The sequence below is a fragment of the Onychostruthus taczanowskii genome, unplaced genomic scaffold (assembly GCF_017590055.1).
Source record: "Onychostruthus taczanowskii isolate IOZ18803 unplaced genomic scaffold, ASM1759005v1 scaffold3, whole genome shotgun sequence".
NCBI classification, from domain to species: Eukaryota; Metazoa; Chordata; class Aves; order Passeriformes; family Passeridae; genus Onychostruthus; species Onychostruthus taczanowskii.
This window is the reverse complement of record NW_024500349.1, coordinates 6,130,406-6,146,713: the sequence shown is the minus strand read 5'-3', so window position 1 is coordinate 6,146,713 and position 16,308 is coordinate 6,130,406. Positions and strand designations below refer to the sequence as shown.

The window sequence follows — 16,308 nt, the reverse complement described above, 5'->3', positions numbered from 1 at the left end:
GTGATACGAAGGTGACCAGAAATATGAAGTTTAACCAAACAAAATGTCCATGTTCTGTACTACTTTGATTTAGTAACTGGTAAACTAATTTATGCATTTTCTTACAGATTATAATTTTTCTATCAGGATGCTATCAGTATTTTATTAAACGTGATTCCGTCATAGTGTAGATAAAGAATGCCACAAGAATGTTTGCCATGCTATTCCTGTAATCCATTAGATCGGTGGTCAGTAAGGAAAGGAATCACCAATTCCAGCATTCCAGCAAACTACAAGACAGTTTGCATTGCACTCATCAGAACAAGATTTTGTTTGAGAATACATTCAGCTGAAATTAGACAAAGTGTTGCTTTTGAGCTTAGCTTTCACCTAAACTCAGGGGCCTGAAGTATTCATGATGGCTGTACAGGGCTGATGGTAGTTCTAGAGGACACAGGGGAGATGCAGCCTTCTGAGAAGGCAGTCAGAAGCCATGTGGGGCTTGTCAGTGTTTAGGCATCCATTAGAATCAATTGGTTTTGCACACAGACTTAGAGTATTTTACATTTCTGTGTTGTACAATGAAGATACATTATTAGACATTATTAACCTTAAAATATTACAAGTACTACTTACTTTTAATTTTTTTACAGATATATCCTTTTTTGAAAGAACAGAGGTTGGCGTTCCAGAAGCCAGACACTGCACATAGTTCTCCACAGTCTTTAAGCCTTTGGTTTGATGGTTCTCCCAATTGCCAGTTGCAAAATCCATTGCAGATTTATCTGTCCATACCCACTGTCCTAATATTAAAAATTTAACATGTATGTATAAAATACATGGGTCTAGACAAATAGAATGAGTTGTAATGGAGAAAACAAATATTTATAACATGAATAGCTAGTTAAATGTTTTAGATATAATTTTATGCACATTTAGTCATAATTTGAAATAAACTTTGTGTAATTTTTATATATATAGATGTAGTTTCAAGTGTACAAAGTTGATTTCTTTTACCATGTAATTTCATTTGATAGGGTAATGTGATGAAAAATATTACCTCTGTCACTTTTCTTTAGCCCTACCCAAAAGTTCAGTGATTTTCCATGGAGTATCTTAATGGTTTCTGACAGAAAGTTTGTTTCACTATAGTCTCCTACTGATACCAAATCAGCACCTGAAAAAATGTTAAGGAACACATCACAGTGAGTCATTTTCTTAGAGCTCAAGTCAACAAACACATAAAAGAGATGCAAAAGTATATAAAAGACACCAACTCTTCTATATTATTCACTAGTCTTGTTGTGGGTATTATATCACTGTATGGTATTGTTTTGAGCGTGACTGTGTATTGTATGGATACAAATCTGCACAAAGATATGGGTTTTCTGAAATTTTCTAGATTTTTTTAGTCTTTGCTATTTTAGAGAAGAACAATTGCTCTCTTGCAATACTTTTTGGACAGGCCTGACCACATCCCAGATTGTGGTGCTAGTAAGCTGAAACAGGTGCATGTGATGTAGTCACCACCGTGCCTCTTGCCACTACACCTCTGTCCCTCATTGGTGGCTGGGCAGCAGTTTTGGCAGTGCCTGATGTGTCAGCAGATGGAGGCTGCAGTCCAGAAGATGTCCAGAAGTTGATTTATAATTGTCATATGCCCTGGCATTGGAAATACACAAAGCTGTGTTGGGAACATGAGGAAATGACCACCTTCCTGGCCTGGACAGTGGGTAACAGGCAGGCAAAAGTGTAGGAATTTACAACGCAGAGCAGTGTCCAGTTGTAACCTTTCATCCTGGTTATTAGTGCAATGTTTATTTTTTGTAGTAATTATGTGATTTATCTTTCTACAAAACCACTCCAGGAATTCTGTTGTTGTACAGCTGTAGAGCAAAATGACTTTACAAAGCTATTTTTTCTGTTTACTCAGTTATAGGTCAGTGTTTTCAGATATATGAGGAAGTGCCTTTGGAAATGTATAGGATGTTTCTTATTCTTACTCACACTGAAATATGTGTTGCATTGCACCAGTTCTCAGAAATGTGGAGCAAAGTGTCTTTTCCCTTCTCTGATGAAGGTACTGCTCTTCTTTCCATGGAGGAAGCATGGGGCTGTTCCAGAGCAGGTGAGCACACCCAGTTGGTGTGTTTTACTGATTCATGAAATATAAGCAGCTCCTCCATCTCATTTCTTGTCCAGCCACTAAGATCCACTTAATGAACTGTGCCCTGTAACTAACAAACACAGCTATCCTATGACTTTGTGTCTCCCAGATTGCACTGCATGTGGAGATCCTTTTGCTTGGGGAAAGGAAAGCCAATCCTGCAGCCTGTGCCTTAGTGGGTCTGTAAAAGTGTTTATTTCCCTATCTATTTTTTTTTTGCCATAAAACTAGTAGGAATTTAATATTTTTGTGGTTCTTGTATTTCACCTGATATTTGAGATATGAGATGCTGCTGTCTCTGACAAAAGTTACGTTTATTGTGCAAAAGCATGCTCAGAAAAGCAACCAAAAAAGGTATTAAATATGAAGTTTTAAAGTAATTTGAGGTTTGCTTAGCAATATTATCCATTATTTTATGTGTTTAATTACATCATCAATCTTTCTAAGACTAAACACTCACCTAGTCGGGCACATTCCTGCTGAGCTTGAGACCAACTTCTTTTCTTGGAGGCCTCAAAGTAATAGCAGTGACCAGAGAAAGGTATCCAAGATTTGTGTCCTCTTGATTCAGGGCATTTTCCAGGAAGTTGTGGGGGTTCAGTAGGGGCCATTACTGATAAGAGATCAGGTAGGTGGAATCCAGCTATTTTATATGACTTGTTTTTCCCATTATACTAGTATGACAAAACTAAATTATTATGTTAGGTTTGTAATCTTAGAGGAAATTAAGCCAGTTCTAAAAGCTTGAATATGGTTCTGACTTTCTGTTTGAGACAATACAAACTGTAATTGTGAATGAAAGTGTTGGTATAACTAAGCATAGCTTGCAGGACTTTTTATTAAACTGCATTCTGAATACATTCCATGGTGACTGATATAATAGAAAGGTTTTGGATGGGTAGATAAATACAGATGCAATGTATATTATATATTCTGCCAAATTACCTTTTCTTCCTGTGAGTCTTCTACAGTCTCTTGCTTTCCCCTAAGGGATACTTAGCTCTCAAATGAAATTTCCAGAATCATAAAGTGAAAAGATACATTCTATATGAATTTTGAGTTTTTTTGTCCTATTAAAACAGCTTAGAACATAATTTGACATGTGACTTAAATTTGCTAATGATTCAAATTCTTCCATTAAAAAAAATCCAAGAATATAGCTAAGTTTTTAAACAATATTTTTACTTATTTCCATATAAATTATACAAGATTGTGATTTCCAAGGGGTTATTTACTTCATCTTTGTGCTCACAGGTGACATGAAGCTGATATATTGTTTTTGACAGATATTAGTCCTGTCTGTTCTTTGCAAGCTGTAGTGATGGAGATTTGTTGATCTGTCCAGAATATTTATTAAACACTTCTGTACTGATAGAATCAGAAGGTTTTTCTTGCTGTATTTAAGTCTGTTACCCCTTTCCAACTCATATCAGACACATAGAAAAATTAAATTCCATCCTGTAAGGCTGTAAAAATATTTTTTAATATTTAGTATTAATAATATGGTTTCTCATAGTCTTTGGTTTCTTAGTCTTTTGTCCAACTCCAGTCTTTTCTTTAAATTATTGTTACTGGTGATTTGAAAACCCTAGTTGACTGAGAAGCTTTTCAAACTTTGCTACCCCAAACTGGATACAGAGTTCCCTATAATGTCTAATAAAAACAGATCTTGTAGCAAGTGAATTACTTTTCCTAATAAGATAAGTAGTTTTAAAAAGTGAATATTCAATCCTTTAGTTGTTAGGCTTTTGGTAATTACTATGAATCAATTAACTTTTGGAAAGAATTCATGTCAATATTTAGAACTAGTTAGGTAATCCTGTCTTCCTGTATACTGGTGTATTAACAAAGTATTTTTCCACTGGCTTATTGCACTATACAGCCTCGAGTCAAGATGCATTTATGGAGTTACTCACCATCTGATTTTTTACAGACAGAAAAGAATTTTTCCTCACAAGAAGCTGTCTTCCAGGTGCCGTCAGTGTCTAGGTAGACACAGGCTAATGTCTGCTTTGGTTCTCCACTGGCCCACTTGCTGTAAACTAAACTCCACCTGTCAATCCATTGATACTTGCCACTGGTCTGGAAGTGAAATGGAGGTAATTTCACATTTGCTTACAGAGACACAGTTACTATACAGGATCCTCAAGAGGACTCTCACATAACCAGTGTAGAATCATCTGCTTACTAGTGCCTCTTCTTAGCTGGTAAATGCTAACTGACTAAAATGTACAGCATCTGTCATACACAAATGTGAACGTCTCCAAAAAATATCTAACATTAATTCAGAGCATTTTTTTTCAAGCATTGTGAAATTGAAGGGTAAAAAAGGGGGGCATGAGAGAAGGCTTAAAATTCGGAGTCAGAAAAGATATCCTGTTGGTATGACCACCCAAACATCTGCATGGAGAATGGGAGTGTGTGTGGGAGTGCTCCTAAGCAGCTCTGATCACCAATGCTTTTGTTGTAGTTGTCGTGACTGTGATTCAGGATGAAGAGTGTAGCATGTCAAAACACACCTACCATCCAAATGTTCATCCTCTCCTGTCATACAACTGATATAGACATCTCACAAATAGATAGGATTATTTTTCCACAGTATTCTAATTTCTAATGGGAGCAGTTACACCAGTTGTATTTTCAAATTTAAAAAAAAATACAGCCATGGTCAATATGTACCATATGATATAGCCTCAATATTCCTTTTACTAGTATTTACCCCAGTTTCTGTTCTGTAGTTTTCTATTGCTACCATAAATAAGACTACTCTAGTAAAATGTGTGAGCATAAACACACACATAAAAATCATTCCTCATCAGGTGACAGGTGTGTGACCTCTGATACCTTGTCACTGATCACTGAGGTACATAAACACATGGCAGGAGGGCAGGATGTATAATGTGCCTGGAATCACTTTTAGGTTAAAATCAACTCAAAAAATAGGAAATTTTACAATTTATATCCAAGATACTTTAAATTACTCCAAACAACACACTACGCTGTTGTATACTGGTTTTACAGGAACATTTCCTTGTGCTAAAGGAAATCTGGACTGTATGAGTCTTATTTGAAGATTTCCATTGCAAATGGCTGTTACATTGATGTAACACGCTGTTTTCAGCTCTACACTGGCAGAAATCCCAATGGCAGTGAGATGAGAGCATGAAGTAAAATCAGGTCCTGTGTCAGCCTGACTGCGTGTATGCAATGCCTTGGTTCTTACCATGTTGCTGTTAAGACCAATCCACAGAGGCCCTCCATATTCCTCTGCAAGTAGGAACAACAGTGCCTGGCCATGTGGGTCTAAAATGCTGGCAAGTTCTGAGGCATTGTTATTGCAGTTTTGGTGTGCTTCCTCCCAGTTCATTTTTGAATGGGTGACAGAATAGCTAATCCCACTAGAAGGGTCAAAAGCAAAGTCCAGCACTGTTGCTGGTGATTTAAAAAGTTCAGGATCTGTAGGAAAAAAGGGGGGGAAAAAAAGCCCCACGAGTAGTTAAATCTGGAGTCACACACTTGACTTGAGCAATTGAGTAACATCTTTGTTATTTACAAACCTAATATAAAATTACTAATGGAATGGAACATCTTCTTAGCTTTTTATAATTAAATATAACATCAAAACAACAGTTATGATAAAAGACATGCATGTTCAACCTCTGACAATTCTGAATCAGTAAATGCACAGTATTTTACATTGCAGAGGTAAATTTTCCCCATCATTCAAAAATAACACATCTGTCCTGCCTGCTTTTCAAATACTCTTTGCAGCTTAATGACTATAAGATTTATATGGATAAGTGTTAAACTTACTAGTTTTGATACCCTATAGATCATTATGAACACATGTAATTAAAATGGTTTTGGGCTTCATCTATTTAATTACACTTTTAAAAAATAAAATAATTTTCTTTTCCTATATTCTGCTATGTTTTCTGAAAAACATTACTAACACTGGGAAGCGAGCAGGATGGGCCCTTAGGTTTTACTGATCCTTTACCTAAAAACCAAAACAAAATGAAAGAAAACCAAAAATAAACTGAAATAAAGTATATTAAACAAGAAAATTTGGTTTTATCCTTATGTTATAATTTTCAAGATTAACATTACAGAGCTCACCACTATTCTTCTGGCATATATACCCTCTGTACTTATAACACTCCTCATTATTCCATTTTCCTGTGTCATCAGCAGGACCTCTCTTCAGAGAAACACAGTCAAACTGTTGGAAGTAAGGAAATTAATATACATGCATATTAGAAGTTATAAAACAGAGTACTATAACTGAGTAGTTTCAGGTTTGGGTTTTTTTTAGTTTTTTGGTTTTTTGTTTTTTTTTTTTTTTTAGTTCTGATGTTGTAGGGTGTGTTACAACTCTAGAAATACCTCTCATTCATCCTTCTCTGTCCTTTCTGACCTCCCGTGTGATGGCCAGTTCCCCTGTTGTACACTGTTCAGCTCAGCCTGCTTGTTCATTTAGTTATTTCCCAGGAGAAATGCTTGAAAGACATTCTTATTTTCAAGAACTTTCTTCCACATTATCTATCCCAACTAATAGGTGACTATCATTAAGTTTTTGAATAAAAATGAAATAGAGGTTGTACTTTTTATTTCACTTACAAAGACAGCTATAAATAGTGCTGTTTCTTGACAAAGTCACCTAGATTACAGTCCTTGGCAGAGCTCTCATCAGCTCTAGTTCTTAGAATTTCTCTTTCAGCTACATGAGATCAGCTTAAGAAGCTGAAATTCATTACAAGTTTATTACAAGCTGCAATCTCCTCTGCTCAGCTGCCATGGGGTAATTGTTTGGCCTTTGAAAAGGACCCTTTAAAGGAGAGAGCTGTTAGTGTCTTGAAGGTGAAGGAGAAAAGCACGATGTACTTTTGCACTTTTTTTTTTCCTGCTTGGTATTTCCTAGTGTTATTAGAGCTGCAGAGGAGCTTTGGTTTGTGCAGTGTCATTTATGTCTTCCTGCATGCCTTGACCAATGGCTACATGGGGAAGAGCAACATGAATTGGCTCAGGTGTAGATTAAGTTGGTTGCCCAGATCCCTGACTTCTCTAAAAGTACGGATACAAAAATGCTGGGAGAATGGACAGTGAGTGGAATGACATATTGTGAAGGGCAAGTTTGGAAAGCAAGATAAAGAAATAAGTAGAAAATAGGCCATGTGGGTGTGCAAATCAGTCTGTATTGGTATGGTTATGTAGAATGCTATTTTATTTACAGCATTATGAGGTTTAATTTAAGTGCTAGCAGTGGAGAGAGTTTGATGGGCTTAGAAGATAGTTGACATTTACTGGCCCTTAGTAATTCAATTACAGTTTTAAAAAGGGAAAAAGTTAAAGTGCTTTCCTCTTGCATCCTCTTCTCCTTCCTTCATAGACATGAAAGTAATTGTGTGTTGACTTCTAAAATTCTAATGTTACATTTATATTCTCTGAAAAATTAACAATTTACTATGAAAAAGAAAGTAACTTTGCTAACTTTATTCAATATATCCAGTCTTTTATTCAATCTGTCCATTGCTGCAATTTTGCCAAATACTTTGACAAAATTAGCAATGCCATTTTATGCTCTGAAATAGCTAGAATACTCAAACAGTGAAAGGTTTTATATCTAGTTCCAATGTAAAGATAGATGACCAACCAGTGGAGAAGGCTGGGGCAAGGTCTGTAGTGAAGTGATCTGTTTACTGGGAGTGGTATTGCTCTTCAGATTTAGGCTTGATGGTAAACACTAAGCAATATTTACCTGTTGCCGATTTAGGCCATCTTCTGGATGCAGACTGTCATACAAAACAGGTTCTACAAGTTTTGGGGAACCTTTAGCCCAGTTTGTATATGAGACAGCACTTCCATCAGACCAAACAAAGTTGAGTTCACTGAGCATATCATTCAAGCCAATCCAAAGATCATTTGAAACTTCCTTCAAATGGTACGTGAGGAAAGCTGGAATAAAAAGCCAGTAGAGGAGAAAATTAATGTGTTACATGATCAGTCAAAACATCAACTCATAAACAAATACTTAACTGTTTTTTTTCATTGAAGTCTTATAAAAACATTTTAATTATATTTGATCAGAAATTTACCTGATTTCATTATTTCAAGGTTATGCCAAGCCTTTGCCCATGAAAAATCTCAAAGAGTCATAGTATTTGGGAACAATGAAGCAAGATTGGAAATGGGAAAGAAAAAAAAGCCTGTCTGACCACCATGATATCTAAAGAGTTCACTTATTTCAGCAGTCAGGATGATGGAAATACATACAGCTGCAAATGGAAGCCAGGGAACAGAGGCAAGGTAAAAATATGCCTTTCTCTGCCATTCTGCTACATTAAGTTGCAGAATTTAGGCAGAGGTATAGAAGCATATCCCATTCTATTTCTGGCAAAACAGACCATGCATTCTGGTTTTTTCTCTGTGCCTAAAGCTACAAATGCCATATCTGGATTTTTAATTTTATCCTAATTCATGCCTATGAATAATGTAAGACGCTTTGCAAGTAACATGAGGAAGCAATCCTTAGCATCACTAGCAATGCCCCAAACAGATTGTTCAGTTCTAAAAACATTTAATGCCATGGCCATATAAGCATAATTTGAATACACAATTTATAAAAAGCATATATTTACATACTGACATTTGCCTTCTTTGCAGGAAATGTCCACTGTATACAGAATAAAGGCTCTCTATTACCTAAGGGGCTGTTGCACTATACCTTGAACTTGTTCATTAGGTATGCTTGCCAAATTTCCTCCAAGGCTCATGCAAACTCTTCTTCCAGTACTCCAGTTATCATAGCCAGAGCCAAAAAATTTGTAACACTAGGGAAAAATAAGTGTAGATTGTTAGAGTGACAGGAGGAAGAATTTAGGTATGAATTACACTTAAGTAAAAATCAGCCTAATTCAGACCCCCAAAATATTTTTTCAGTTAATTTGGATCTGGAGCCAAGTCAAAACGATTTACAAGTTTTAAATTTGCTCTCTGGCTTTCTGCAAAGGATTGAGAAAGTCGCAACAAAACTCAAATAGCTATTGACAAACCACAGTAGGAGTCTGATGAGAATCTAGTGTTTTAATTAACTCAGAGATTTTGAGAAGCCGTACACCACCACAAGTAAAAGACGAAGTGCTAACTAGGAAAAGCCCAGCCCAGGTGTGGGATTGCTGTAACTTCATGAAAACCCTTTTTGACATAGTGTCTGTGATCAGCCTTCTATTCAGCCTTCTTTACTATACAGCTCCCTTATTAATGGAAGTATGTGACTCATTTCTTAAAATCTGTGTAGCCATCATATTGCCAATATATATTCACTCTCAAAGTTCTGATAATTACCAGGGTGCCTCATGTGCCCTCCATGTTTGCAGCTCACCCTCTGCTCTGTGTCGTGCCAGTAGCACAGTCAGAGAATTATCTTGCATGGTTTGTGGAAAATAATAACTTTGATGACTGTAACCTGGCATAAACTCACCTTGTGTGATATCAGTGGATGCCTTCATAACAATGCTCTATGTATGGAAAGAGAACCCTCACTTATTAAGCACATCAAGTTTGTCCCTTTTGGGAAGAGGCAAGCATTACATTGAAGCCTGTCTAGAAAAAATTTGTCTTATTTCTGCTTTGTTCCATCTCAAATGACTGATTTTGTGCTATGCCCAGTGCTTTCAGATGAATTCAGTTCTCCAGTTTTTTGAAACATATATACAATGTAACAGTTTTCCCAATGTGCCTCAGGTGACAACTTCTCAAGCAAACAATTAAACATCTGTAAAACCACAATTTTGCAGTAATTAGCCAATGGGTTCATTTTTTAATACAACTGACAAAACATATCTGAGACACAAAAGGCCTTTACTGTATATTTAAGTATCTTCCAAAGCAGTAATATCATTGTGCTTACATGCAAATATCATACCTGATTTTTAAATAAAATCCAATCTGCAGGACATCCTCCAGGAGCTGAAGGTACTGCTGAAGGAAGAGTTGCATTTATAAAACTTCTGTGCCTCTCACAGATATAGCCATTGGAAAAACCACAGTTGACATCATTCCACAAGCCTGAAATCAATTAAAGTTTAGGTATTAAAACACTGAATAAGATTGAAATTTGTGGGAAGGTGAACTGGTTTCTGGAGTTCAGAAGCAATCTGCCTGGGAATATGGGATAACCAGCATTAGCTCAGCTCTACCTCCCATTGTCCCTGTACAGAGGGGCACTGGTCCTGCTGTGACTGGGGGAGAAGTGGCCAGATGAGATGGCCTCTCAGTGAAATCCTCCCAAACAGCTTTGTTGCACTCAAAGATGCAAGTGCCAAGTAAAGCTTAATCAGTGAAAGCATTATAGAATTTGAAAATCTGTATATGTTCTATTCCTTTGCTAACAATTCTCTTATTACTAAAAATAACATCTAATTATTAAAAATAAATTATAGAACTATTATTATCAGTTCAAATAATTTCTATTATTAGGAAATATTTTCAATTCACTATTATATAATGATAATGATTTTAAAAACTAATTGCTCTTGATTTGAATTGAACATTTTCTTTGTGCAGCTGTTTAAATTGCCACTGCATTCCCCATTAAAATAAATTTCTTAGACTCCACTTTTATGGATAATATTTCCCCTGAAGAAACCTCAGATATAATAACTATTCTTTATAATGCATATTTCTCAAAATTTCTGGTAAAGAATGGGTGAAAATTGACAACAGATTTCAAACAAACATTGGAAGAGCAGCAGCCATAAAATGGCTTTACAAACCATAGTTGTGTAACTCACCATCTTTTTTATTTAAAACCACACAATTTTCTTGAGCTTGTGCAAAGCTGGGCTCACCCTGTGCCCAAGCTGCATAGTGCACTGGGCTTCCGCTCATCCAACTGAAAAACAGTAGTGGTTGCTGAGACAATGTCCATGAAACACTTGAGAAAAATTATTTTTTAAACATTAGAGCTGAGTGTCTCTGTGAATTGAGTTTCCATTAGGATTAAAAGACCCTATATAATCAAATCCCTGCATATCAAGTCAAAGACAAAAATACCTTTATTTTTAACAGATATATATGACATATTCATAGATACGAAAGTTCCATTTTGAACTATGTATGTACAGTGTTGCTTAACCAAGGGAGACCACACATTTCAACAAGCATTATCACTCTCTGAATCTGCATTTAACTCCTTTACAGTGGTTCCTCCAGAAAGAACTTTGGCAGTACAATACTACTACAACTGCTCTTTATGGATCTTGATGTAGCTTATTTACCTACCTGAACTGTCGATCAGCATCCTGGATTAATCCTATAAGATATGAGTTCAGTTTGCCATTTTTTAAGATCTAAACATAAAAATATATTTTAATTAGTGTTTTATAATATTTATTAGTCATCTAATACAAAAAAAAGTGTAAATATTGTGCTATGAAAGCAAAGAAATTAATACATATTCTTTAAATTATTGTGCACAGTCACCTGAGCTACCATACAGCTTATAGTTTTGCTTTATTATTATTATTTTTGTTGATACATTCCCATTTTTGGCTGAATTACTGGTATGATCAAAGCTTTCAAAGTTCTGTTCTCAATTTAAGAAGAAAAACTCATAGAAGACTTGAGAAAAACATGAAGTGTAAAATTTTTGAATTTTTGATACTTTCCTGGTTGTAAGCAGCTATGTAATTCTTGTATCTCAAGCTGGCTGAGCTCTCCTCCTGTCATATCCCTTCCCACACAATAAAAGCAAACAGCTAATAGTGTGCCTCAGAAAGGTGATTGTGTGGCTATGTTGGTATCAGCAAACCAAGCAGGAATATGGCAGAGGTTTAGATACCATCCGTGCTATTCAGTTGTCAGCATTCCCTTGCTGTGCTTCGGTCATGGTACAGGAAAACTGATCCATGAAGGGTTGTTGGAATGATCAGTCTAACCTGGACCAGCCTTTCTTTGAAAAGCTGTTTTGGAGAGCAACATGACCATCAGGTAGGACCATCAAAGCTACACTGGCAGTTGCCTGCCTGATCTATGTCCAACACTGTATTCTAGTATATGATATTCAGAATAGAGGCAACCACCCTGTCAGCAGGAGAGTTTTCTGAGAATACACCTACTCTTCCTGTTCCTTGCTCCTTATGTATTTGCTCAGAACTCCATTCAGACTAAAATAGACAAAAATATACCCATTCTAGTAAACAGTAACTTCTTCTACATGTTTTGTTTTTTTTTTTCCCAAAGTGAAAATTCATTTAGTAGCATAAATATTTTTTAATAGAATTTTTAAACCTAATACTAATAAAATTTTAGTCGTAGTAATATTTGGTAAAAGTGGTAATATTATGCAACAAGCACATTTTTCTGTACTTCACAAGCAGAGGATATAAGCCATGTAATGTGTAACATAACAAAATCTCCCCTTACATATTTCCACAAAAATTTTCTTTCACTATTATTTCCAACAGTAGCAAGATTTCCGTGGTTGCTTTTGCAGAATGTTCTGGCTTTCTCCATAGAGGTCTTTTCTAGGCTGAAAAAATATTGTTTGTCTCCTTTTATAATCCAGCCATCTTCTGTGACTTCATATGCTGCAACACAGAAGAGAAATCTCTACATTCTTTTCAGTTCTTACGCAAAGCTGGTGGTGTTACATTGTAAGTGTAAATAAACCGAAACTTACTGGTAGAAGGGCCCAGAGGTTCTGGTTTCAAGGGTGTCCCTGTAATGAAATAGGATAAAAAAAAGGTGATGTAAAATATTTCCCAAACACTGAGCCAGTATAAGTGTTCGATTAATGGAAATTATTTTAATGTCTATTAACTTTTCACATTTTACATACTCAAAGCAGAATATAATCATATGGAATCTTTGGTGCAAAGTTAAAAATGGATGCTTGGTGAATAAAAGATGCATTGCAGGCCTACATCTCTGTCTTGGTAGATTTTTGATACGTGTATCTTGAATATCTTGAATATTGCCTAAATTGGATGGCTGAAGTTAGTCTGAATGAATATTTGTTTCTGAAAGAACACAAAATAGAGAAAATACTCCAATGTTGGTAAACTTTGAACAATTCTTTATGGACATTGTGTTGTATTTGAACAAGAAATTCAAATACTAAACAAATTTTTGCTTTTTGACATATGCTTGGGTTAAAAAAAAAGTCAGCTTTTAAAAATAATGTATTGTATGATTGGTTGCAATCTTAAAAAGCAAATGGTTACAAGATTTAAAAGAAAACCCTAATATACTTCTGTTCCTCAAGTATGAAGTAATGTGTCTATTTCAGCATGCCATTATGCACTACTGACTAATGATGGCAATTTCTTCAGGCTGTAATTTCTGCCATTCATATGGTACTACTAATTAACATAAAACAGCCACTATTGACACTTTGCTAATGATTTTTAGCTGTGGTGATTATGCAGGTAAAGCAACTCATAAAGCAACTAACTGGAAAAATATCTTCACAATATCTCTCTGAGATAGAGGTCTATGATTATTGCTTTATAAGTATAAGAAGCTGAGACTATGTGTCTTGGTTAGGAAATTGTTTTGAATAATCCAGCAGCACAGAAACGACATTTTTAGAGAAGTAATAAATGAAATGAGTGTGAAGGAGCCCAGAGGCTAGTGTGGGAGCCACCAGAGGAACATTGCTGTTACTGTGGGAAGTAAAATATGTAGCCCAACACATAGCTATTCCTCTTGAAAAACATTCACTGAATATTTTTCCCAACAATAGCTGAGAAAAAAAAAAAAAAACCAGAGAAGTAGAAATTTTTCTACTAGTATGCGATGAAGACGTGAAACTATCTTAAATTTTGAAGCATTTGTTACCATCTTCTTGTTACAGCAGCCCTGTTGTTACAGGCATGTCTTTACATGTCATCTTACAAAAAGACTAATTCTATAATGCTGGTAGTGTTGTTTAATTTAGAGTAGGTGACTACTGTGCTGTTGTGTACCAACATTTGAGCAGAGGAGTGAAGTTTCACTTCACAGAGGATATGGAAATTCAAAATAGTATTTTTCTTCTTTTTATTTTTTTTTCTTTGAATTATAGTCCTCTCTTCCTCCCTCAGTCAGAATTTCTGTTTTGACAAAAATCTGCTTTTCTGCAGAGCAGTGAATATTGCAAGGTAAGCTCTTAAGATTGCTTTAATAATATTTTCTATTTTTGCATAATTACGTAAAGAAGTGTAATTTTAGTAAAGCTTATCATGGAATACACTTTTTTATAATGAAACAAAAAAGTTTATTGTTAACAGCTGAAATCTTGTATTCCAAAGGTCTTGACCTACTTTCCTGTGTGCAAAATTCCTGTGAAATAAACAAAACTTTCTACCTATATGTAACGTGTAGAGTCTCCTGTTATGATAGAATGGATTCGACTTGAATTTCTTCCTAAGGTGAGTTTAGAGTAAAAAGTAACCTACCTTTCTTTATCTCACAAATCCAGTTGTGACTGTATTCACAATGCTCCTTAATCCATGACAAGGAAGGGTTTTCACTGATTGCTCCACAATCTTGAAAAGCAGTATCATAAAAATAGTTGCTTGCTTGATAATTCACCTAGAGAGAAAACACACCTGTGGTTTTTATTTTAATCTACAGGGAAAAAAACTGTACTCTATAAGGAATGAGAAGTAGAACAAAACTTTCCAACCACTCCTTTTCCCCCTCCTCTGGCTGTGAAGCCAATGTTAGCTATTAAATTACAAACACTGCAAGAGGAAACAAAGGCTCTTGAGTTTATGCAGCATCTAACAGTCTGTAGCTGTCCCACAAAACCTGGACTCAAATGACATTATAAATGAAAAACAGGAAAAAGTCTCTGGCAATTTATCACCAGAGACTAACAAAAATCAGGAGAGACCTTTCTCATATATTTGTGCCTTTGGATAAGAATTTCTGTAGCTGAAAGTAGTCCTTTGTTGTTTATCACTTTTGTGATGGTATAACTTCAGGGTTTATTGGCCTCTTTTGTTTTTTTTCCAATCTAGTATGGAGAATAATGATTCAGAGTTACCCAGTTGAAAAATAGGCTTTTTTGGAAATTCTTATACACCTTTTATACATACCAGTAATGGAAGCTTCTCCAATAGAAAAAATGTCAGAACAGAAGGAAACTGGCATGGTGAAACACTCACCGGAGAACCATCGCTCCAGGAAAGTCCACCGTCAGGATCCAAACACTGCAAACCTATCCAGAAAGGCTGAAATGATGAGGATTTCTTTCTAGTGTGAAAAAATGTACAGTGGAAGAGGATAATGTTGTTAGCTCTGCTCAATTTTAAAAGTTACGTGGGACAATAACTCTGACACTTAATAAGCATTTCAATGCAGAAATTTTAAATTTGATGCTGACTGTTGATCAGCAAACTTCCATTGGCAAGTACATGAAGTTCACAGCTTAAAATTTCCTGCTTTGCAAATGGTTGTATTGAAAACACAGCATGTTGTTTTTCTGCATTGATGTTGTGATTATAGTGGTTTTTTCTCAGAAATAAAATGCTCAGGCTACTAGAAGGCAAAATTTGGTTTCAAAAATTATTCACTAAACAAATTTAGAATAGGGTCTGTGGAAAAGCATTTAACAAATTCTGTTGTTGGGTTGGTTTTTATCTGAGTGTAAAATGTTTGCGGTTATGACACATTTTAGGAGCTCCAAAAATTCTTTGAAAACATTACTCATATGAGACATTCTCTCAGTTACTTTTCCTATTGTTATGGTGAAAACCAGATAGATTTTAAAATAATTATCTCAGGAGCAAAACAACACATTATTTATTACTGTATCATGTGTTGTTACACCAAAATATAAATTATTAGACAGTTTGCTTGCTTACCTTATTAAGTTTTCTATCACTGTTTGCTCTTCTTCATTTCTAATGGCAGCCAGGTCTCCTCCTATTTCTCTGCAGAAATCTCGGGCTTCAAACCATGTTTTCTTTTGATCTTCTTCTCTCACAAAACCCTAGATGCAGGTAGAACACCATGTTTTCAGTGTGCTAAAGAGAAATCTGGTGGCTGCCTTGCATAAGAAAAATAAATAAACCTTCCATTACGGTTATCCATTACAATATGGATTCAAAAGTAATTGGATAACCTTACTTATCACTGATAGAGTGAAAATTGCAGTGGTATTTGAATAGTTG

At 35.5% G+C, this 16,308-nt stretch overlaps 1 protein-coding gene across 1 annotated transcript in view; it reads right to left on the bottom strand.

Annotated features, from left to right (window-relative positions):
• The window catches only part of LOC121338198 (macrophage mannose receptor 1-like), a 34,309-nt gene that overhangs the window by 2,761 nt on the left and 15,240 nt on the right, over positions 1-16,308 (bottom strand). Inside the window, 17 exon segments of the mRNA XM_041408918.1 lie at positions 616-744; positions 747-782; positions 1,040-1,156; positions 2,607-2,759; positions 4,063-4,228; positions 5,370-5,602; positions 6,266-6,368; positions 7,905-8,101; positions 8,871-8,976; positions 10,071-10,213; positions 10,939-11,039; positions 11,429-11,496; positions 12,572-12,735; positions 12,828-12,866; positions 14,587-14,722; positions 15,301-15,388; positions 16,000-16,127. Of these exon segments, the coding sequence (XP_041264852.1) occupies positions 616-744; positions 747-782; positions 1,040-1,156; positions 2,607-2,759; positions 4,063-4,228; positions 5,370-5,602; positions 6,266-6,368; positions 7,905-8,101; positions 8,871-8,976; positions 10,071-10,213; positions 10,939-11,039; positions 11,429-11,496; positions 12,572-12,735; positions 12,828-12,866; positions 14,587-14,722; positions 15,301-15,388; positions 16,000-16,127 (2,107 nt within the window).